The 24,505-nt window shown below is 36.7% G+C and overlaps 2 protein-coding genes across 2 annotated transcripts; one reads left to right on the top strand and one right to left on the bottom strand.

Annotated features, from left to right (window-relative positions):
* Positions 1–1,560: 1,560 nt before the first annotated feature.
* LOC140007798 (uncharacterized) lies at positions 1,561–11,617 on the top strand. The gene is made up of 22 exons (XM_072051136.1): positions 1,561–1,822; positions 2,317–2,871; positions 2,992–3,248; positions 3,354–3,446; positions 3,927–4,061; positions 4,176–4,294; positions 5,112–5,276; positions 5,509–5,614; positions 6,191–6,296; positions 6,384–6,494; positions 6,803–6,966; positions 7,047–7,164; positions 7,579–7,803; positions 8,038–8,228; positions 8,514–8,681; positions 8,827–8,932; positions 9,066–9,203; positions 9,409–9,567; positions 9,895–10,101; positions 10,701–10,895; positions 10,979–11,050; positions 11,240–11,617. The coding sequence occupies exons 1-22, from the start codon at positions 1,772–1,774 to the stop codon at positions 11,396–11,398; spliced, it is 3,600 nt and encodes a 1,199-aa protein (XP_071907237.1). The 5' UTR covers positions 1,561–1,771; the 3' UTR covers positions 11,399–11,617.
* A 536-nt stretch (positions 11,618–12,153) lies between these two features.
* On the bottom strand, positions 12,154–24,100 carry LOC140007797 (flowering time control protein FPA-like). Its single transcript, XM_072051135.1, has 4 exons — positions 23,789–24,100; positions 22,685–22,993; positions 14,341–15,569; positions 12,154–13,605 (listed from the first exon to the last, which is right to left on the bottom strand). Exons 1-4 carry the CDS (start codon positions 23,789–23,791, stop codon positions 12,486–12,488), a joined length of 2,661 nt encoding a protein of 886 aa, XP_071907236.1. The 5' UTR covers positions 23,792–24,100; the 3' UTR covers positions 12,154–12,485.
* Positions 24,101–24,505: the final 405 nt, after the last annotated feature.

The raw sequence follows: 24,505 nt of genomic DNA, 5'->3' as shown, positions 1-24,505 counted from the left end.
TTAATACTTGGTAATGTCAAATGATTAGAAGCTCAACTTATATGTTTTTAAAAACATACAGAGAGTTTTAATATAGTGGAATTAGATTTGACACCCTGTTTAACGTTTTATTAGCTAAAATAATCGCACCCAAAAAAAAAATTAGCTAAAGATATTTTACTTTATGCTGTGTTTTGGATTGAGAAATTTGACCAAAAATTTCAAATCTCTCTAAATTGTGTAGATAATTTGGAAGATATATGTTTGGATTTGTACTCCTCCAATTATTTTAGGTTTTGAATGTATCAAATAGTTAATGGATTACAAACCAAAATATCTCCCGAGTAATTCAAACAAACCTCTTGATCCAAACACAGCTAGGGATGGCAATGGGGGCAGGTGCCCGCGGGCGCCCGCCCTGCGGGGGGCTCTCGGGACGGGGGTTGGGGCAGGGGAGGGGGGGAATTTTTTCCCCCCGCTTAGAAACGGGGGCGGGGGGCGGGGGAGTATACCCTCGCCCCGCCACCCGCAAAACAAAAAATATATATATATGAATATATATATATAATATGTAAGTTAATTAGTTATAAACTTATGATAATGATATTATTAATTAGATGTATTATATAATGTATATTAGTTTATGTAATATAATTGATACATGTCTACTAATATTATGAATAATTATACATGTCTACTAATAGAATTTATTAATTAGTTATACTAAATTTACTAATACATTTATACTAAATTTCTAATTACACTTAATAGAATAACATTTTGTTCTCAAAACAAAGCACAAACACAATAATGAATTAGTAATTGCATTTGTACTAAAAGTGAAAACTTGACTATTTTAGTTATATTTATTTCATCATATTGGATTGTATTCAAATAACTTCTGTTTGATTGTTTTTATGAGTTTCAATTGTAAAATTACAATGAATAATAATTTGGTGATGTGTTGATATTTTAGTACTTGATTATTTATTAAAATTTAATTATAATAAAATTATATAATAAAATTATATTAACCCCGCGGGTGCCCCCGTGGGGCAAGGCGGGGCGGGGGCGGGGGGAGCGGGAGGCGGGGGACGGGGGGAACTAATAGGCAACGGGGCGGGCTCCCCCGCCCCAACCCCGCCCCATTGTCATCCCTAAACACAGCTAGACAAATTTTAAATATTTGAATGCCTAAAACTCTCCCGAAATGCATTTGTAGAAAATTAGTGGGGCGTGAATAATATATAATGATAAATGTAGGCAAAAGTTAGTAATTCAAGTTTAGAAATCTTAGCTCAATGGCTCACCTTGTAGTACTAGCAACAAAATGTTAAAGAAATATCAAATTATAATTTATTTTTTATATACTATTATCAGCGTACAATTTTCATTTTCTTTACAACTAACAGATTTAAATCACCCCACGTAACATGATGAATAATATATGCCGATTTTATTTTATTTATTTATTTTTACTATCAAAGATCAACTTGGGTTTGGATTACGGTTCGGGCATTCTAGACAACCCGTATTACGTTTGGATTTCGGACCTTTTCTCAAATCATGCCTTCCTACATTTCGTCAAAACTAGCCGTTATGAAAGTGCTGCTGGCCTCGTCCAACTGGAAACAGCGCTCCTTCCTCCGTGTCTGCATTTCTCAGCTACCAAAAGCTTATAAACTATCAGTATATCATTTATCGTTCGCTTAATTTCACCATTTTCCAGAATCCCATTTCGTCAACCTTTCTTTTCATCAGCTTCAGTGCGTCTGTGTGCATTTCAGTTGAAATGATGTTTACTGAAGGGTTGGATGAATCTGCAATCAACTGGATCAAGCAGGTAAAATGCCCCCAGCTAAACAGAATCCAGATTTTTCTTTTTTTTTTTTTTCAATTTCTTGAATTAGCCACTGACAGAATCAAATTTGCTGATTATCATGTGAGAAAGTAAACTATTTTATGCGTTGTCAGAATAGTGTAAAGTTTGGTGCTTTTCTCTTTTCTTTTGCCAATTCACCGCTAACTAGAGTTCATTTTTTCCTCAAGTTCTTAACTTAATTAGCACGAAGTTGAACTTTGCCTTTTTTTTTTCTGAACTATGCAAATTTTAAACGGAATAGTTGCAGAAAGGTTGCTGCTTTTCTTCATTTTGGATTTGATACACACGAGAAATTTCGTTCCTTTTTTGTTGCTTCTGTCTTTATCTTTCCTATAAATATTATCCTGTACTGTCCATTTTCCAATATTTTATAATTCTTCTTTTCCCAACACGAGGTGGTGTATACTTGCGTATTGGTTTCAACTGCAATTCAAGATTAAGAACTGTGTCTGCAGGGATCAGATACTGAAAAATCTCAGATGAGATCACCATTAACTGAAAAGTATGACAAAACATACCCAATTCCCAGATCTCCATTGGGATACAGTTCTGGTAGTTCTCACGCACTGCCCCCTTTGAAGTTCCATTCTGGCCTTCTGGGGCCCCACAAGCCTGTGGCACTAAGTTTGGATAGTAGTGAAGATGAATATGGTGATGATGATGGTGGTGATGTTGACAGCGAAAGTGTGGCATCTGTGCCTGACGAGCTTGATGGAATTTGTTCTGATGAAGAAGAATTTGATAAGCCAATTCCACTGCAGTGTAATGAAGAAATGTTCACTGTGCAAAGAAGTACAACTTCGGATCATATTAGAGGAACACAAACAGGGGTCCGATATAGGGCTATGTTGAACAGAGGGTCGAAACAAAGTCTTCGGATTGAAGTGCCAGAAAATACTAGAAGATATACTGATACTGAGTTGGGTTTTGATGGATGTGGCCGAAGAAATGCAGCTTCCAGTGGAAGTTGTCATTTGCGAAAAGTAGTAGTTCAACCTCACAGCACATATGTAAGACTGGATAATCCTTTGAACTAAACTAATTGTTAGACTTGGAAGATTCTCTTTGTTGTTGATTGTTTGATAATGATTCTATTGCTAATAGCGATTGTTGTTTATTTGAGGATGCAGGCTACACCAGTTGGCAAGTTAAGTAATGTGGTTGACTTAGGAACTCCTAGTGCTCCACCTATTATGGAGATTAGAAGAGATGGGCAGAGCTCTGAGGTTGTAAGTGAATGTAGTGAAAGCTCAGGTGCTGTGCGAGAATTTGATCAGACAAATGAGGATTCAAATGTGTCTACACAATCAGCAAAGCAGCATGCTGGTATTAAAGATGTCTTTCCAGATCAAAATGAAGAATCTTTTGAACATGAAGTTGGGGAAAGGTAACGTACTTTGGTCAGTAACCGCCAATTTTCTGATGAAAGAGCAGCTTGAAATTGTTGCCTCTATGATACTTCAAGTAAACCTAATATTTGTCTTAGCTGCAGGGACAAGAATGGGATGACACCAGCGGAAATGGAAGCATTGAAGGGTACTTGGGAAACAAAGCCAAGGAATTGCTCTCCATATTATGATGCAAGGTAATAGTCAATTAATATCACCTCAACCAATTGTACTAGTTCAATATTTTACTACTGTGTAATAGATGAGGCTAGTAAATGATACTAATAACTTTCGTACCTGATTCCTACAAGTGAAATTTATATGTTTCCTTTTCTTTTTTTTTTTGTTGTTGGATGTTTGCATCAGTAGCAACTTCTAAGTATGCAAATAGATGTCGAGAAATTTTATGATCAGTACAGTTATTGTAAATGGCCAACCTGATGCAGCTTGAACAAATTTGTAGATAGAGGACAATTTTGTATCACTAGCACATATCACATCTTTTGGCAATGAAGTGCACTTAAGCTGTTGATTCACTACTGATTATCTAATTATTATGCATATAGCAGTAGGCTGCATGTTTTGCACATTCTTATAAGTTCTGAATACTGGGGGCTTTGCTTAATAAGCTCACTAACCAATTAAATATCTAATAAAAATCAAACCTTTGGCTACAGTGATCAAAATGCCTGGCAAATTCTGATAGCTTATGATGCATGCATTCGCTTATGCTTAAATGCATGGGCAAGAGGTTGTGCAGAAGCACCAGAATTTCTAAAAGATGAGTGTCTGCTTCTACGCAATGCGTTTGGGTATGTATGCATTCCGTCAATCCCACATTCACCATATTATGTCACTAGAATAAAGAAAATCCTTGTCACTTGTTGTTTCTAAATGATGAGTTTCTGCTTTTTTCTTATTCCTAGTCTGCACAAGTTCCTTTTGCAACCCCAAGGCACACAATCAGTAGAAAGTACAAGAAAGAAAATAGAACAAGCTTTGCCGTTGAAACCAAAAAAGATTGCCGGAAAGATTCGTGTGGAAGGTATGGCATCTATACTTTTTATAAGGTTTATCCATTAGCTTGATAGATTGAGGCTCAATTTGTTCTCTTTTAGCTGAGATAATGATGGACGACAGAGTCAGGTTTGCTATTGTAGACTTGGTCTGTATCTGGTGCACACTGACTAAAAGAATTTTGGTTGATTTGATTTTATTAGTATTATAATTTCATGGATAATGAGATAGGTACCTCTGACCTCTTCTAATTAATGAGCAGAACAATGATTTTTTCAGCTAATTATTTGCAAAGCAGATGCATCTCACTTTGAAGAACCTCAAACCGTGTGTTGGTTTTCAGAACAGATTTGATTTGCAATATTTCATCATTCTAAGTTAAACTGCTAGTTTCTTCAGTAATTTTTATACTCAGATTGTTGCAACAAAGTCTTGCTTTATGTGCTTTCTGGGAGCGATCCCTATTGGTAGGTGATTGAAGTTAGCATTGAGCAAGGAAAGAAGAAAACCTTGCTTCTTTTGTTGGACAGGCTCCTTTCACCAACTCCTTACAGAAATTAATCATCAAACAAATTTAATAATAGGATATACTCATGTTTACTTGCTCTAAATCAATTGTTTCATAATAAGTACATGTCATGCTACTTCTGAATAATCAGTTAAATATCTCTGGATCTTTTGGTAAATTTTATTCTCAATATTTGGTGATATGGGCCAACTAATTCTACTGAAAGATGAAAATTACCTTGTCATGCAGCGTAATATCTAGGGACAATGTTATTTATTTTGTCTGAGAACTCACTGATGAAAATTCTCTTGTGATATGAGTAATTGTTTTCTGGCAGTAAAAAAACTCCGAATAATACCAAGGAGGAGGCTTAAAAGCACAAACTCATTGAGAGGTGCAATGTACATGCAAGTGGGAGCTGAGTATGTCCGGCATGTTTCATCACTAGTAAAGAGTGGCATGAATTCTTTGAGACTTGCTTCATTTTCTTTGCCAACTGAAGGTTTGTCATGAAATCAAGTCTTTCTACTAGTTTTGGAAGACAATTAATTCCAAAGCTAATACTAGAAAAAAAAAAAAACTAACATCAGCTCTCCATGAAAAGTTTGGAATCAATTGTAAAGCCTTATGCAGCTTTTATCATTTGCAATATATGTGACAACATCTATTTGCTTTCCTTAAACTAATATTTTCTCTGAGGTACTTAGTTTAACTGATTGCTTCACTGTTTGCAGAATCACTATCATGCTTACTTAAGTTGAAAAGTTCTCTGGAAGAAAATCAAGATGAAACAGGTTCCACCACTTCATTGCAGCCCGGAACTGGTGATTACCATGATTTGTAAGTTGCTGATGTGTATATTCAGCTTATCTGGGGATTCTGTTTATGGCATTTACAACTTCAATATGTTTGTAGAGTATATATCTTTCAGAAGCATATGTAGCTAGCTTAAAGTGGGTACCAATGGCTCTCTATGATGAAAAGAGAAGGCCTAATACCTAATGACTATTGTCTGTCTTAGTAGAAAGAATCAAAGGTCTTTGTAGTTGTGTTTATTATTACTCTAAGTTCTAGAAAGAGAGTATGTTTTGTGGCAGATTTACTAAGACAAATGAGAAAACTTTCCTCTCTTTCCACAAAGAAAACTAAGATTGTACATATGACATTTTCTAACTTTCTTCCCATTTATCATTTTATATATAAAAGTTGTGGTTTCTCTGTACAAAAAATAATTGCTAGACCTCCTGTGCTATGTAAAATAGCTGAATTGTGTTGAATCTGTCTTATGTTTTATTGACTGTTGATGCTCTGTTGACCTATAGTGGTCTGCCGTACTGGGAAATAATAATGACCTTTATGGGGATCTTACATCTTTCCCATTTAATGTTGATGTGTTCATGTAAACCTCTGTTTCAGTTTTCCAGAACACCAAGGAGATTCTATTCTACTTGAAGTCCATGATTTGAAAAAAAACATTCAAGGTCAAGCTACAATTCCAGTTTCATCAATGGCAGACAATCCAGTATGTACCTTTATCTTATAGGAGAGACACCTATACATCATTTGGTTTTCAATCAATACATCCTTTAATCTTTCTTGAAACATGCAGACTGACAAAATTCGATGGTGGCCTATTTACCATGATGATCACGAGTGCATTGGGAAGGTTCAGCTTTCTATTACGTGTGCCTTTACGTACGATGAAACAACTCAGTTAAAGGTATGTGATTATCAACTACCGTATTGGGGCAGTATAGAATCTCATGGTGAAATCTTGTTTGTTGCTTGTAAATTAAGAAATTCAGATTCAACAAATGGGATCAGTATATGCTGAAATCAAAAGCTTGTTGCCTGCTGAATACATATTGCAAATCAATATGTAAGAGCAACTTCTTAAAAAAGAATCTTTAAATGAAATCAATTGCTTATTGATTTGAAATATTGTTTAAGTACTGTTGCATATTCCTTTCATTTAAAAAGATATTTTTTAAAAGTTGAAATCACCTTAAGTTCACCTTTGTGCAACAGAATGGACCTATTGTGGAAACCCTTGCATATGATCTACTGATGGAGGCTGCCATGCGTGCACAAAAATTTCATGCTCGTAATTTACATCTAGATGGACCCTGGAAATGGCTACTCATTGAGTTTTCTGAGTATTATGGAGTTTCAAATTCATATACCAAACTCAGGTGCTTAAATTTAAACCTCCAATGGACTTCCTTGTCAGTTGTGATTACTTTCCCCAAGACTTACTATCAAATATTTACAGGTATCTTTCATGCGTGATGAATGTTGCAACTCCAACCAAAGATTGTATAGAGCTTGTATATGAGTTGCTTTCGCCTGTTATCAAGGCTCGAAATGAGAAAAGTTTGACTAGACAGGAGGTAATCACCAAAAACTGTTTTTGCATATCAGGGTTTGCATGTGCCATCCTCCAAGATAGCAGTAGTTAGGAGTCTTAAAAAGTTTATAAGAGTTGATCTACACCACCTTTCTAGAGCTTTATTCAGAGTTAAATGTTCAAGCTTTTTAGATTTCTCCAGTTTGATATCTTTTCTGTGGGTCAGTGAAGGAGACTGTTTCTAAAATAATCACAACTAGGTTGGCTTAACCTTAAATTTGTAAAGTTTAACAAAATGTGAAGCATAATGTTCATGTTTACATCAAGTTTGAGGACTCATTGATATGCATTTGCTAAAGTGCATTACTGAAGTACAAGGAGGTGTAACCATACATGCATACTAATGTGAATTCCGATGTTACTTTTCTGTTGACGGTAATAATTTCTTCTGCTGCAGAAAAGTATGTTGCTCAACTGTGAGACCCAAGTTGAGGGTCTCCTAGCAGATGTGTTCCAGAACTACAAGTCATTAGATGAAAAATCTCCAACGGGTATAGCAGACATGTCAGCTCCAATATTAGAATCTGCAGCCCCATCTCTAGCTCCTGCGGTGCAAGTATACAAACTTCTTCATGATATACTGGCTGAAGATTCTCAGACAATCTTAAGAAACTATTTACAAGTGAGTCTTATGTACCTCTAAAATCAATCAGTATTTTATATATTACCATTTAGACTGAGATAGGTTTATTATGCTCAATGAATCATAAGTTGAATAATGCACCACCCACATCTGTTTATACAATGAATTCCCCTGGTATGACACCTATGGATAGTAAATGGACAGTAGGTTGTCTTGCTTCAGTTCATTTGATTATTAAGACTGAACAATAGATTGAATGTCACCTTCTAACAGACAGCAGCAATGAAAAGGTGCCGAAAACACATGTTGGAGACAGATGAATTTCTGTCAAGTAACTCTGAGGGTTTTGTCATAGATTCCATGACTATGACCACAGCATATTTGAAGATAAAAAATCTCTGCTTCAAAATAAGCAGTGAGATTCAGGCTGATCTTAAGATCCACAATCAGCACATACTCCCAAGGTACAAGATCCTCTACTTTTCATCAAGTTTGTCAATGGTTTACAAGTTCAGGATTATGTATCAGATATTATAAATTCTTAGACTGATTATGCCTATGGAATGGCAATAGCTTCAAGAAATTCTTGCAACTAGGTCGTTATTCAGTAACAACTACCTGTTACCTTCCTAACTTATATTATTTTCTCATGGATATTTGATAAACACTGGTAGAATTTTCTTTTTCTGATCTGTGGGCATTTAGCAGCTCTAACAAGCACATATCTGATATCTTTTCCTTTTTATTAGTTCAATTGACCTGGCAAATATCACTGCCACAGTTTACAGTACCGAGCTGTGTTCAAGGCTTAGAGCTTTTCTTTCTGCATGGCCTCCTTCAAGTCCCATGCCATATGTTAATGGACTTTTGATTGCAACTGCTGATTTTGAGAGAAATCTTGAGTCATGGAACATCAGGTACATATATTCCACATTCCTTGATATTATTTAAGTACATAATGCCTTTTGGATTCAAGTTGCCAGCTGAGTTGGTAGGTGTACTTAGTTTTCATTGGTAAAAGATGCAATTTCATCCTGAAGTTGTGTGTTTTGATTTTGACAGTGCAGTTCGGGGTGGTGTGGACTCAAGAGATCTGTACCATAACTATATAATGGTCTGGATACAAGAAATGCAACTTAGCCTCCTTGATCAATGCAAAGCAGAAAAGGTAATTTTCCTAAGTGCTGTTTAACTTTCATGTGGTGCAGTTGAGTTATTGAGGGTAAATAATGCTACTGCAAGCAATGATTCTTTTTGGATTGTAAAAATGTGATTTCAATAACTTGACATCTATTTGGCAGGTGCCTTGGTCTGGCGTAATTACAAATTATTCTACTTCTCCCTTTGCTGAGGAAATGTTTGAGAAACTCAAAGTTATGTTACATGAGTATGAAGTAGTCATCAACAGATGGCCTGAGTACACAATGGTTTTGGAGAGCGTAAGTTATACTTATTGTTTTGTTTCTGGAATCAAACAATTGCTAATATCACAACTGCATGCATCTGTTTGTGTTGTAACCAAATGATCCGCTATTTAATGCATTTATATCACTAAGTCTAAACTGTGAACTGTTAAAAAGTAATAACAAATTGACTTACTAGCTTCCTAGTATTTGCTAACATTCATTTTTCATACTTCCACAGGCCGTTGCCAATATCGAAAGAGCAATTATAAAAGCACTGGAAAAGCAGTACAATGATATCTTGACTCCTTTGAAGGATAGTGTTCCCAAAAAGCTTGGGATGCAAGTTCAGAAATTAGCAAGAAGGCAATCCACTGCACTTTATTCTGCCCCACTGCAAGTTAGTGCACACTGATGCCTAGTCTTCTAATAACATAGTCATTTTGCAATATTTTTCATACTTGGCTAACTAAAATGCAGCTAGAGGTTCCAAAAGTTCCTAAACTTTTAAATGAAGTATATTAGTAATCATAGCATCTCTACTAAGGTTAATACCAGATGCTGAAACTAGGCTGGTTTGTTTTAGCTGCTATAAATTAGAACCATCACTCACGACTAGTTATCACGGTTTAGTTTGAATTGATATCTTTGCAACAACTAACAAAATTTTGGTCATGGACAAGACTTGTATTTAAAATAACATCTCTCTCTTTCTCTCTCTTGGTAGTTGGGTACCTTTCTAAACACGCTTAAGAGAGTTTTAGATGTCCTACACCCTAGCACTGAAGATATCCTCAAGGCATGGGCGTCCTATCTTCCTGTCAACGGCGAGAAGAAGTCAAGTTTTGGAGAACAAATGAATGGTGTTACTGTGTTGCTCAGAACTAAATACAAGAATTACATGCAAGCAATTGTGGTGAAGCTCGCAAGCAATGTAAGCACAATATGCCTACTTTTCTCTTCAACAGAGATCGTGGTGAATACTTCTTTTTGAACAACGTGAATGATAGTCATCCACTTAACCATAAACATAAGAAATGAATGAGAGTAGAAAGCAAAATCACAAAGAACAACTCAACATGAAATGCATGATACTTTATTACTAGGCTTGCAGTTTACTTCTTCAAGAGTTAGCTATTATGTCCTATATTGTGGAACTGAAACCCCGTCATCAAATTGTAACTGGGAAGAAGGGAAAGAGTTTTTGTCTTCAAATGTGCCTGCAGCTGGCAGTATAGGTTCACCTTGAAGTTTTTTAAGTCTATGGTGGATATCTAACATACAAGGACAACAAAAAACAATCAGGGAACTTTTCCAGAATGGATAAATAAGATTCTCTTTCTGGTCTTCTTTGGTTGGGGGAGGATCAGTAATGGGTTGATTGGCATAATTTTGTTCTGGTGCCCTACACAGTACTTCAGAATTTGGTGATCATACTAAAATTTCGTAGAATCACAGAGGTTGTTTGTTATAGTTTTAGACTTGAAAAACATATGCAAATGTTGAAACTATGCAAATCAATGATTATTTCAGATGCAATCTAGTCGGAACACAAGGCTGCAAAGGATCTTAGAGGAAACAAAAGTAACAGATGGAGAAGCCGAAATTCGTGAAAGAATGCAAGTGTTGAGCTCACAACTCTCAGAGTCCATATCCAACTTGCACGAGGTGTTCACTAGTCGAATATTTGTTGCAATTTGTCGTGGATTTTGGGATAAAATGGGACAGGTGAATTCAACAATCCTCTGACTTTCTACCCTTTAAGAATCTTCTCGCTTCTAGTTACTTATTGGAACTTTCTGTTTCTTTAGATTGTAGTGAAATTTTTGGAGGGGAGGAAAGAAAATCGAGTCTGGTACAGTGGATCCTATCATGCTCTTGGGGTAAGCAGAAATTCTTCATGAGACAACAATTCCCTTTCCCAAACTCAAAAATTTTAGGTCTTCAAATCTACAATGTCAATTCATCTTCCTTCAGGCCTTTAGAATGGTTTGATTGGACGACTGTCTTGTTGTCCAATGATTGGAATAATCAGAAGAGTGATCCATTTTTCTTTTGCATTTATCTTTTAGGTTCTTGATGATATATTTGCTTCCCAAATGCAAAGATTGCAAGGAAATGCTTTGCAAGAGAAAGATCTTGATCCCCCTCGCTCCATAACTGAAGCTCGATCAATTCTTTCACGAGACACAGCAAATGGGATGGACTCGTCCACATATTTGTACTTCTAGATGTACATTTTCACTTTATGCCTCTTTACAGACTTCAAGCTATACCGACCGTAATTGGTAACCTGGAGTTTTTGTAGCATACCACTACCTGAATACGAGTCAAAAGACAATTCTGTTATTGTTAACAATTTTTTGTAGGTAAACTATTGATTCTTTTGTAAAGCTATGTTGAACAACGAAAAAATCAGCAAAAAGTTTTCTTTTGTCTACATTCTACAATATGACCCTCTCTTTTTGCCGTCTATAGTGGTAACAAAAGTGTAGTAAAAATCTCTCTCTCTCTCTCACTCTTTTATTATATCTCCTTTGGAGGAGGATAAGGGTTCCCAGATCCTTTTCCATCAAATTTTGGCAAAACAAATCTTAAGTGGCTAAATTTAAACTACAAGTCAAGAAACCCTTTCCTTTTTTCATCTACATTACTTAAACAACGAATTTAATCACCATAAATTTATCCTTGCTCCATTCTGAGGAAAATGCCTGGTTGCAGTTTATGTGACAGTTCTCTATCTTGGAATCACAAACTAAAATTCTGTTCTTTTTGACACAGAGCTAGCACAACTTCTACCTTGTACCTTACTTTAAGAATAATGCATTCTGGTCCAGTATATTCAAACATAATGCAGTTTACGTTTGTAGTACTGTGTACCTGTCTTAACGAAGCTTCACCGAATTTCAAGAAGCATTTCAGTAAAAGCTACGTAACTTCGACAGTATTTGTTAGATCTCCACATTTGTCCGATAAATAATAGGTGGACAAGAAAATAAGTAAAGAAAATCACATTCCTTGGGCCAGCCCCTAACATGGCAACTGCACCTGTGAACAAGAACCAATAAAGAAAATCACATTCCTTGGGTCAGCCCCTAGCAAGGCAACTGCACCTGTAAACAAGAACCACACTTGGCACATACACAGAAAGGCTAAACCAGAATATGACCTGAAAATGTCAAAACTCGTAATATCAACATAGCCTTTAAATCTGGCTGGTTCGATTTCTATAGGTTAATTCAAGCTGAAATACTTTCACTATATACTTCCAGTTGATATATATCATTCAACACTTTCCCTAATACAGATGCTACTTTGTCAGGTCCCCTTGCCCTGTTGAATTTGCTGTAGAAGAGCAGCTGCCAACTGCAAAGTTGCCTGCAAGCGTTTCTCTGTGTCACCTTCCCCCTGTCCAGCATTCTGTTGTTGTTGATTCACCATAGAACCAGGCTGAAGCTCTCTTTGAGGCATTGCAGGCAAATTTGGAATCTGCTGCTGCAGTTGCTGTATTTGTCCATATTGTGACAATGAAGTCTCAGGACCAACTTGATAATTTGGTAGTGCATTGTTTTGCTGTGCCCAGTCTGAGCCTGTAGATACAGCCCCAGAGTGCCTCTGCTGTCCAAGAATAGTAGTAGCCAACTGCACAAGTTGCTCAGGCTGGAGAGCGGTGGGAGGCATTGATGAAAGAGCGGGAAAGTTTTCTTGAAGGGCTTGGTTGCCAATTCTGCTCACAGGTTGTGGGTTATACCCCTCAGTGATGGAATTAACCATGCTATTTGTCTGTGATCGAATATTCCGGATGTTTGAACTTAAATTTTGCATGTCATGAGGAGACCATTTTGGACCTACCATAGTTTTGTGCTGTGGAAATGCATTAACATGCCTGGTGTCACCAATGGAGTCTGACAAGTTGCCAGATGTATTTCTTACATCAGATCTTGAAAATGATGCAGGTAGAGGTCCTGAAGAGAAATTCTCAGTAAAAGATGTATTTCTTACTGGAGGTCTATCAATGTCTGGTAAAGTTGGCATACTAGGATACAACCCTGAGGGTGATATTGGCTTCACAACGGATGTGCTACCATGTAAAGATGTAAAGTTCGCCTCTTTCTTCTCTTGCTGATGGATAGATCCATAACTGGGACCAGGATGCTCTAATCTCAGAACAACACCAGAGATGCTCAATTTACCTGGTACTTTCAGTACTTTCTCTGAGAAGTCTGAAGGAGGAACAAGAAACAACGTGTTCTTATCATCTAATTTGGCAACAGCTGCTCTCTGCTTCTCCCCCAAGTAATTCATGAATTCATTATACAAAGCTATGTCAGGATCACTTGCAGGAACAAAGAAAACCACCCAAGCACCAGCAGCTTGGTAGTAATGCTTTGCAAGCATATCCAAGCTAGTCCTTGCTGTGCAGTCTAAGATTTCAGGCCTGAGACAAGGATATCAGATAAGAAATGTTATACTGCGAGTCGAATATGTGGTAAAGAAGGAAATATCTGCACAATTGTCACAGAGCTCAACATTCATTATGCCTTGCACAATTACCATTATCCAGAAAAAGCAACTGACGTGTTTATATACAAAATCCAGAGACAATGATATCAGATGAGAATGTTATACGAATCCAGCATGTGGAAAAGAAGGAAACACATGCACAATTCTTACAGAACCAACATTCAATTATGCCTTGCACAATTGCCATTATCCAGACTGTTAAACTTCTAGAATTTGATGGAAAAAGCAACTAAAATGAACTGATATGCACAAGTAGAAATATTACAGGTGTGCACCATTCCTTGAAAGTGTCCTCTTCTTACACTGATCAAGTTGTCAGTTTCAACAATAATCAGTTCTTTTTAACTTCAAAATCACTAATTTCATTTTTCTGAAATTTCATTTGATCTTCAAGATGAAAATACATCACTGATTTCATTTCCTGAATTTAACAATCAAATCTTCAATGCCAGAAAAACAAGCAGCAATTGTTTGATGCAGACAAACTATAGCAGGTAAAACACACCCCAGCAAGTGCAGGAGCATTGATATGGGACGCAATATAAGTTGAAGACCAGGCTGGAAGATATAATTCAATGAGCTCTGAATCTGAAGGTCTATTGACAACAATAAAGCCACAAAAATATGGAAAGACGAGTTTAATACTTACAGCACCATATCCATAAGTTTACCCACAGGAAAGCAGCGAGCACGACACACAGGAGTTCCACCTTTAGCTATTGTCCCTTCCCATTTCCACTCTTTATTAACATATAACTGCTGAGATTCAGGTGCCAATCTTGTCCGTTCGGGGTATGAAGGTAATGGAGCAGAGACCATTTGAAAACCATCATAAGGTGCACTCCAATGATCATTTCTAACATCATAATTTTGAGTTGACTTTACAGGGTGATCTTGAATCTGCTTATAACCAAAAGGTTCAGAATCACTGCTTTTTTCATAAGCATCAGGCTGGAAATCCATATAGACTCCAGAAGGAACACGTTTTGCTTTTGCTGAATCAGAAAAAGGATACTCTGGCAACTCATTTTCTGGAGCAAAGGAGCTGGTTTTCAGTTTTTTAGCTCCAGGAAAAAGCAAGGAATCTTCAGGCAAATCAAAAGGATCATCATCATATGGACCTTGTCTAGGAAATTCCAGAGGAGAAAACTCACGAAAGTGTGGACCCCTGCTCCCTGGAGGACTACTACGGTGCTCATAGGCATTTCCTGGTATTCCTTGCTCAGAGCTCAAGTCGTAGAACCTCTGCTCAAAAGCACCATTCCCACCGGCCCATGCATCGTTCTTACTGCCAAAACTCATTATATCTGGGTCACCGGGCTCAAAATTTGACATAAACCTAGGAGATCTGACATTGAGATCTCCCGTTAAGCCACCAAAATCCCTGTCCTTACGGCTGCTGTCAGAGGCATGTCCATGAGACCTGAATTGTGGAGACTGGGGAGCATTAATTGAGTTCCTTTCTCTATTTGATGTTCCAGATTCGCTTTTGGCAAAACATAAATGTACACGGGGATTGCCAAATAATTTCCCATGAAGAGTATCTTTTGCCCGACAGGCGGCCTTAACACTTCTGAAACGAACAAAAGCATAAGTACGGCCAGGAAATGCTGTAATCTTCTCTATCTCTCCAAATGGAGCAAATGCTTTCCTCAAAATGAACTCATCAACTTTCAGTTGAGCGGGAAAGCCAATCCATAACACCTCACTGGGTTCCACGTTCTTATCATGCACTTTAGATTTGTCTGGATAAGGAAAATCAGGACTAGAATGACGTACTCTTGAGTCCCTCTGTGAAAAAGGGGAACCTCTCACTGCTGTACGCTGCTCATCCCTACGTTGTGAGTAGTTGTCATCACGCTGTGGGGTTGATTTTTCCTGTAAAGAAGAACCAATTTAAAACAAATCCATCTACACTTCTTGAATAAACTGAAAAGGCTGCTGAAGGAATTCATATGTCAAATAGGCTGATAATAAATGACTAGGTGCACTACCAACCACTAGAAAAATGAGATAAAACTGCAGAAGCATGATTTGTTGAGGACAAATGCAAGTCACGTAAAAGAATCCAGACAATACAAAAAAATTTTACAGTTATAAGTCCAATAATATTGAACACACAGAATACTCTTCATGCAACCAAATGAACGTTAGATATGAACATCATGATGATCTTCAAGCTACCGAACAAATGTTAAGCATTAGTGTTGATAAAGCCCAAAATGTTGCCACCAATATTAAAATGTGGCTACCATCTTAAAAAAATAGATATACGAGATTTAGCAGGCAGGATACACCCCTATGCGAGTTCAATCTTTTTCTCCACCCCACCAACAAGACCTCATAATTTGCAATGCTTTGGTGTTCTCCTTTTCAATATGACTACTTAGAGACAACATTGAGAATCATCTAGTGGGCATTTTCTCTTCATCAAACAAAGTGATCTGCTTTGCCATCCAAAACGTAATACTGGTCATATTTGGATACAAGGACTGCAGCGCAGATGTAAAATGGAATATAAACACATGGCATCAATCTGCCATTAGCATTTGGATTGCTAAAAGGGCATCCTAGGATTAAGGAGTCATTCAACATTAGATTCTAAAACCATCATAAACAGAACCAAAGATTAAGGAGTTACTCCAAATACTAGGACATACAAACTTTAGCAGGAACGCTCCACCACTCTGCAAGTTCAAACTTTTTCTCCACCCCACCAACAACACCTCATTATTTGCAATGCTTTGGTTTCTCCTTTTTGAATATGACTACTTAGAAACAAGATTGAGAATCATCTACTGAGCATTTTCTCCTCGCCAAACAAAGTGATCTGCTTTGCCATCCTAAACATAATATTTGTCATATTTGGATCTAAGGAGCAGAGAACAGATGTAAACTGGAACATAAACACATGAATCAATCTGCCACTAGCAATTGGATTGCTAGACAGGCATCCTAGGATTAAGGAGTCATTCTAGATTAAATTCTCAAACCATCATAAACAGAGTCTGGGATTAAAGGATTACTCCAAATAGATTACAAAACCATTTTACATTGGTGAAATTTAACATTTATTCGAATCTTACACACTTTGAAGATAGGAATGTAATGGATTTTTTTTTTCAAAGGTTAAATTCTCTTTTTAGTTGCCTATCATCAGGTTAGAGAGAAATATTTTGCCATCTCATGACAATTTAAAAAAATGAAGAAAGGTTTATTGAGAAACATGTTCTGTTGACAAATAGAAACAAGTTGGTAAAGTATTTCCAAAGTGCATTAGAACATGTCATTAAAGACCATCCCATGGTTCCATTTTCTGACGTCACATCTGGGAAGAAGTTTCAAGAATGCACTCCTCCTAATCAATGGGCAAAGATTGATTTCATTTTTGGACTTAAATGTTGGGTCATACAACATTTCTTTATTTCTCAAGCATCCATATGACCGGACAATATATGCAACACACTACTATTGCCCAAAGAACTTTCAAATAGTGGCTAACCAATAAAGCACATGTAAATTTAGTGTTTCTCTTCGTAGTTGGTTAACCTTAAATAAGATATAAATGTCACCAATATTCTCTACTAAGAGCAGAAACTGTCCTTGACATGATTGCACCTTCGAACATCCTCACAATAATCATCCTTTCCGTAATATTCAAGATGAATCTGGCAGAAGCACAATAGTCATTGCAAACTCAGATTTTTGGCTACCAGAGTAGCAGTTATAGAAGGCACCAATATTCTCTACAAGGAGCAGAAACTGTCCTTGACATGATTGCACCTTCGAACATCCTCACAATAATCATCCTTTCCATAATATTCAAGATGAATCTGGCAGAAGCACAATAGTCATTGCAAACTCAGATTTTTGGCTACCAGAATAGCAGTTATAGAAGGGGTATTTGGATAACCAAAGGGCTATTGCTAACCTCTGACTATAGCCACAGAGTGGATTCTTTTTTGCTCTTGATGAACGTTAAGGACAACAGGGACTTCATAAAACATACTAGCTCAATTTTAAGTCACGATCTGGAGCAAAAAGTTTCAACCATATGATAGAGAGCTCAAACCTCCCTTCTTTTCACCATCTTTGTTGCATCTCCTTGGACAAGGGTCTCTTTTCCTTCAAAATCTTTTATCAGTCACCACAATCTACATATTCTAAGTTTTATTTCATTCTAGGTGAAAGCATAACTACCCCACAGTCAGTTCTGAAATAGCTATACGCCTTAGACCTTATCTTCTAAAGGTTAGGGCAAACTCCAGATAGTCTGATGCACCTTACAACTTGATGGTTCAATAACTGAAGCTGACTGGTAGATATGGAAGACAACCAATATAGAACATAGAAACAATTAACCATAAGATCCATCTCCATGCAGAACTAGTTCACAAATCCAAGGATAAGCAAAAAATACTAAACTACCTACCCAACCAAAAATTAGGTAAAGATCGTTCAAGAGCCAAGTAGTTACTCGACAAGCAATTCAACTCAAGAAAAACTTCTTATTGTCCTACCTACAGTCCATAAGAACCCTTTTCCTGGATGTTGCTTAACCAGAGAGGATACATGTAGTATAAATCCGACATATTCTTATCTCACTTCTAAGCAACTACCACAATGTAACCTGAATGATCCAATGCTTCATAAATTACATGATGCTGATAGTAGGAAGTACAAAGTGCCAATAAGGTTGATCCATCACATACTTATGCTTTAAACCATCAATTAAGAAGCTATTATTTCTGAAGGTAAGTAACTCATAAGCAACATCAACCTACAGTACCTGAATTATATAGCTCAACAAAACACCAATACAAAAAACAAACATATGCTTACTTCACATGGTAGGATAACTTATAAAAGAAAGCATGTACAATCTCAATTGTAGGCGTGGAGATTAGAATTTCCAGATTTTCCACAGTCAAAAGCAAGCTTCAGATAAAGATATGAAGTTGAACACAAAATGGCTATCCTGCTTTTAGAACGTTAAGATCATTACTAAAGCTACACCATCTGCCTTTACAATGTCACTATCAATCTATAGAACAGAATCTCTAAATCTCCTTCCCCTTGCATGGATGTCTAACTCCCAAAATGTGGGAAAAAGGCCAAGCACACTCCAGAAAGAATAATACTGGAAAATGATAAAGCATTGGTCGAAATCTTATACAAGCATTTTGTTTCAACATAAGCATCAAATAAGCTACTAGACAATCCAAGAATATCTGTGCCTATCTGTTTGCAACACCTGCCCACCAGTTGCCTACAGTCCTCCACCCCACGAGAGAGAGAGAGAGAGAGAGAGAACTGTTGATCTTTTCTACTTTCAAACTGCGTGTTCTATGCAGCACAGAGTATCTCTCCTTTTCCAAGAAAGAAATGATGCTGATATCTGGATTAAAGTTTGGTAGTAACCAATTTATGCTTTCATTAGCCACAGTCTACCCCACTGTTAGGGTTTGCTATCTAATAACCAGAAAATAGAACAATGCAACTGCCGAATTTACTACCCAAGCCTCAATATTATGCAAAGAACAAGGTAGAAGTATTCTACCTTGCATTCAAAATATCTGAACAGGTTGATACATTGTACCATTTAATTGATATTAGTACGCCTACTCTAGAAGCAACTAGAAGGTTCCCATTTCAAAGCAGCATTATAGCAACAAACTTTGCCACTGTTGATTTGGATGGTTTGACTTATAAAGCCAATCATTCTCTAACCACAATTTAGCGAGAACTGACTGAGATTTCCCACTGAGAAGGCACCAGTCATCATGAAAGGATGTCTTGTTATGTTACAAACAGGGATGTGGTAATTGGTTGATTGTGATACCCTGCATGGCAATTGAGCCATGTACCCCACGGTCTTGGGTTCATATATTCACAACTACGCCAAAGGCCAATGGTCAGAGACTTGAAATTGCGTAGTTGTCACGGAAGCAAGTCTCTTACCAGCTGAGCCCTCTGGGAAGAAAACAAAGTCACCCATACATTAAGCAACAAAAATGTGATGTGTAAGGCAGCTAACTTCCACTAAATCATGATAAACGAGCAATTGTCCAAATTGTTGAATCGTGAAGGACATCAGAAATATCCAAGGACAAAGGAAGTACAGACACCGAAGTCCACCATCCTGTATAGCCTACCTATATTTGGATCTAGATCTTCAGAGGTCATTACAGCTCCTTTTAATTTCCTTGAAAATATATCAGCAGCAGATACGTGTAACAGGGCATCAACTTTTAACTAAGACAACCAACTTGCAAGTTCATGCATGCCTCATCATTTCAAATTCAAATGATATTTCCCACTGAGTGTACATCTTGGTTATTCAAAATGTGGAAGTTCTGAAGCTTGTAAGGACTATATTTGGAAATGGAACAGCAGACTTGCTTAAATCACTCAAACTACCCACAGTTCTCTACTCTCTTCTTCCTCTTCATCGACCAAGGTGGTTTCCGTCTAATGTATCATGTCTTACAAATTCTTTGCATCACTTATAGGACTGAAGCTGTTTGCAATTTTCATTTTGGACTATAAGCTTATAGATCGATGAATAATATCTGTGAAGCGACCGCTGTACTTGGGGCTATTTCACATAACAAGAAGAGCAACAAAATTTCATTCACATGAAACTGCATACGCCTGGTTGTCGTTGTCCTCCATTTAAGGAGATAATCTGTCAAAATAATGAAACAGCTCCTTTTGTTGCACATATAATGGTATTTGGGCCTCCCAAAGTACATTATTTGCATACTCTGGTAAATTAAAATGTTTTGGCTGCTTTTCAGTAGAAGTGAATCTCATTTTAAACTTAATCATCACAAAGACAGTTTTCTGAGACTGCTATTGATATTGTGCCTTCGAGATCAAAGACTTAAAAGTAGAACCTGTACAAATATCTAATATAGTCACTCTTAACTGGATTAAAGTCAGATGTACTTCCCGAAATATCACTTGAATGAATAGCAAAATGACGTGGAACATATAAGCAAATACAAGCTTTTGATATCATCCCTCTGCACTTAACAGCACTAAACCCATCAAATCGCATTTGCAGGCAATGGCACCCAATACACCAGAACAAGGGAACTAGAATCGACTAAAATACTATGAAATCCTGCAGTAAAGAAATACAGCTCATATTGTTGGTTACTTCTAATGTTTGTCAGACACTCAGAAATGATGCAATTGCTACTCTCATAACAAAAATGGAAGAATCTGTTGGTCGATATTTACATTTGTTCAAGAAATTAGTCAACAAGCAGAAGGACAAGTTACACCCAAAACAGATCACAAGCTCCATACTGGCAGAGTTGTCAAAAAAAACCTGACACATGTGAAAGTGTAAAAAGTAGAGACTTACTACATACATCAGGGTTCTGGGTGAAAACTGAGAAAAACACCTTGAATAAGGGCTGATTTTAAATCAGATATCCAGTTTTATGAGAATTTATGGAAGAAACCATTTTTGTTAGCTGTTGGAAAGTAAATGGCACTAGACTGGTGAACAAAAATTCTAAACCTAAGCGAGAATTCTAAATCTTATTTAAGTTATTCTTCTCCAAGAAACTAACTAAAAGTGATTCAGTGAACCGAAAAACGTCGGGAACCTTAACCAACTTGCATGCGAAATAGAGATTAATCTGAGACCAAATAAAACTAAACCTACAATGAGAGTGGAACATTGAAAGCAAAAAGCTTGATATTAAACTTAGACTGGTGCTCAATTACAATTCAAAATTCCATTGCACAGCACAAATCTTATATCACTGAGGATTACATTAATTTATTATGCTATAGAAAGACAGTTGAGATTCAGTGCTGAAGAGCAAACCAATGAACTGGTATATGTTGCAAAGGATATACAGACATAGCAATGCCTCCACCGGCAAAGACCAAATGAAACAAACAAACTAAACCTGTAAACCATCAGCTGCAAAGACCAAATGGATCACGAGGCATAACAATGAGACTAATGTTGACAATCATGCCGCTGATGTTGAATTGGGAGGTGTTGGTGAGTGCAATTCTTTACAAAGAGCAGTGCAAGTAAAATTTTTCACTTGCTCTTTTTACCTTTCCACTTGTTACTAACTGGGACTTAATTTCATGTTGAAGATGGTCACCATTTCAGATGATCCAAAGAGAAATTACGTGTCAATGATGCTTCAAGCGTGATAAAGCTCCACATTCAAATTTTTAACAATTAATAACACAATTACAAAAATTCACAAAAATAATCAGATAACAAGTAGTTGTTTCTGATACAGTTGAGTGAAACATTTGATGGAAAATGAAGGAATTTTGCTTTTGATTCCAGATGTTCTTCCTTCAAATTATCTTAGTTCTTTGGTAGCGATAAAGTATCGGTGCAACTTGTCACTCATGATTGGAGAACTCCTACTAGCGTTGACAATGATAGTATAGGATCCTTTGCTTGGAAATGGAATGTATGTTTAAAGTAGAACGTAGTTAATATGGATGATAGAAGGTGTGCAACATTTAAACCATCATAACTTTATTTCCTTTTCTGAGTTTTCTGTTCCTCAAGATAGCCACACTTGAAGAAACTAATCAAATGAATTCTGGAAACATTTTAGTTTCTTTTCTTTCTTTTCCTTTAAGTCTTGGAGTCCTTTCATGATATTAACCCAAATTACTGTTTGACCAAAGTATGCAGCTCCTGCTTATGGAGTGGAAGCAGATTGCAAACGAAATGTAAGGGAAGATAATTCATAAGATTGAAATATATGATGCTATATCTGCACATGCTTAAGGTACAGTCCTGCATCATCTAGGTAATTTTCCTGAATTTGTTATAGACTGAATATGGCCAATTCATATGAATTTTGGAAAGCAGGGAAACTCTCAAATTTTGGAGGGAATCTGTTAAAATCTGATATTATATACGAACATGTCTTACTGTGGACTTTATACAGGAGCACCATAAAGGAAATCAGACAAAGGTTGACAAAACTAACCGCCTTTGTAAACTCAATTCTAAGTGGATTGCCAGCAACACTAAAACCTTGGAGTTCTCTCATGGCAGCAAAGGCATCTTCCTCATTTTTAAAATTAATGAAGGCATAGCTTCGACCAGGTTGAAATGCAACATTTTCAAGCTCACCAAACTGTAAGAAGTGATGGGTCAAAGAACTCTCGTCCAGGTTGTGCGAAAGATTTCCAACCCAAAGATGTCTTGATGGAGGATTACTGCGACCATGATGGCTTTTCTCTTCAGATCTCAAAGGATGTTCCCTACGAAATCTGTCCCTCCCTCCTCTGCCACTCTGCAAAAGAAACATCCGCATCTCACATAATTAAAATGCATAACAATTTAAAAGATCACACAAAAGCACCCCCCAAACTTTTAAGGCGCTCTATCCGTGTTCCGTGACCCCTTTCCCAGTCCCCAAGAAGTAGAAGACTTTCACCCATTGGTTAAACACATATGTATACACATCATGGATGTCAGCGCATTAACTTGGCAAAATAAAAGTTTTCGTGAACCTTAGAAAGAAAACACTGAAAGGAAACAGTATTTTCAATCTTTTCAGCAAATATATCAGCTTTTCCACTACACGCTCTATCGCTCTCTATCCTGGATTCCTTTTTTGATTACCATATTTGGAGATAAAGATGAGCTTAGGTTTTTATCTTCATATACACTTGAAAAGCTTAGAAAGTACAAATTTTACTTGAAGTCACCTGCGTGCGTACCAAATTAGAATTCTGAACTCAATTAATACTTGACTGCAACTCTTTCCAATTGTAAATACAAAGCCAACCAAAACACCTCAGTTACAGTCTTCTAATTCCAAATAGTAAGTTCCTAAGCAGCTATTGTTCTTTCAGCACAATCGACGAGAAAATTTTTGAAAAACACATAAACTGTAAAAAAAATTGCCCAATTCAACAGCCCAGAAAAATTTTTCAGAGTGATAAAAAAAAAGGCCTTTTTTCCCAAGAAACACAATAAAAGATAATAAATTTTCAAACAAGAAAAGAAATACAACAATTTGGACAGAAAAAATGGTAAATTTACAAAACAAGAGATTTAAAATTGGACTAAGACGAGAACTAACCATTGTCAGATGACTGAAACCCCACTTCAAATCGCAGCAAAATTTCAAGTTTTGAGATATTAATGCACCAAAAGCGCCGCGTTTTGAGTACTACTACATATGTTCACTTCAACCTATATATGTACACACATGAAGCAGAGGCGAAAATTGGTTAAATTAAAACTAAAAGTCATTGCGAGAAGTTAAGGAGAGAGCGAAAATTGGATAAAATTTGAGATTGGAAAGGGGCACATAAGTTATTAGGGTTTTGGAATTGGGAATTGGGGATTGGTAATAGGGCTTGGCTTTGCTGAAGTGAAGCACGGAAGCAGAGAATCCGAAGCGGTGACTGTCAGCCTATTAGTACTTGGTTGATGTGCCACGTGGCAACTGATGAGTTGGCATTGGCTTTAAAAACCAGCGCCCTATTTGGCTGAGAAGTTTTCCGCACTGGTGACCAAGATAGAAATTTATTTAGAAACTAGTCTTGTACCCGTTCAACGAACGGGAATCATCAAACAATAATAAATTATTTAGTTAATTTTATAAAAATATCGATTTAAAATAAAAATTTAATGTATAATCTATTATAACTTATCTTAAGTATATTACTATATACACATTGTAATACAAAATTAATATAAATTTGAACATCTAATTCAATGAATAATAATTCCAAAAAAGAAAAAATATCATTCAATAATACCATAACATTAAAAAATTTGAAAATAAATAAAA

Source organism: Coffea arabica, chromosome 5c, assembly GCF_036785885.1.
Source record: "Coffea arabica cultivar ET-39 chromosome 5c, Coffea Arabica ET-39 HiFi, whole genome shotgun sequence".
Lineage (NCBI taxonomy): Eukaryota > Viridiplantae > Streptophyta > Magnoliopsida > Gentianales > Rubiaceae > Coffea > Coffea arabica.
This window is presented reverse-complemented; position numbering and strand designations above follow the sequence as displayed.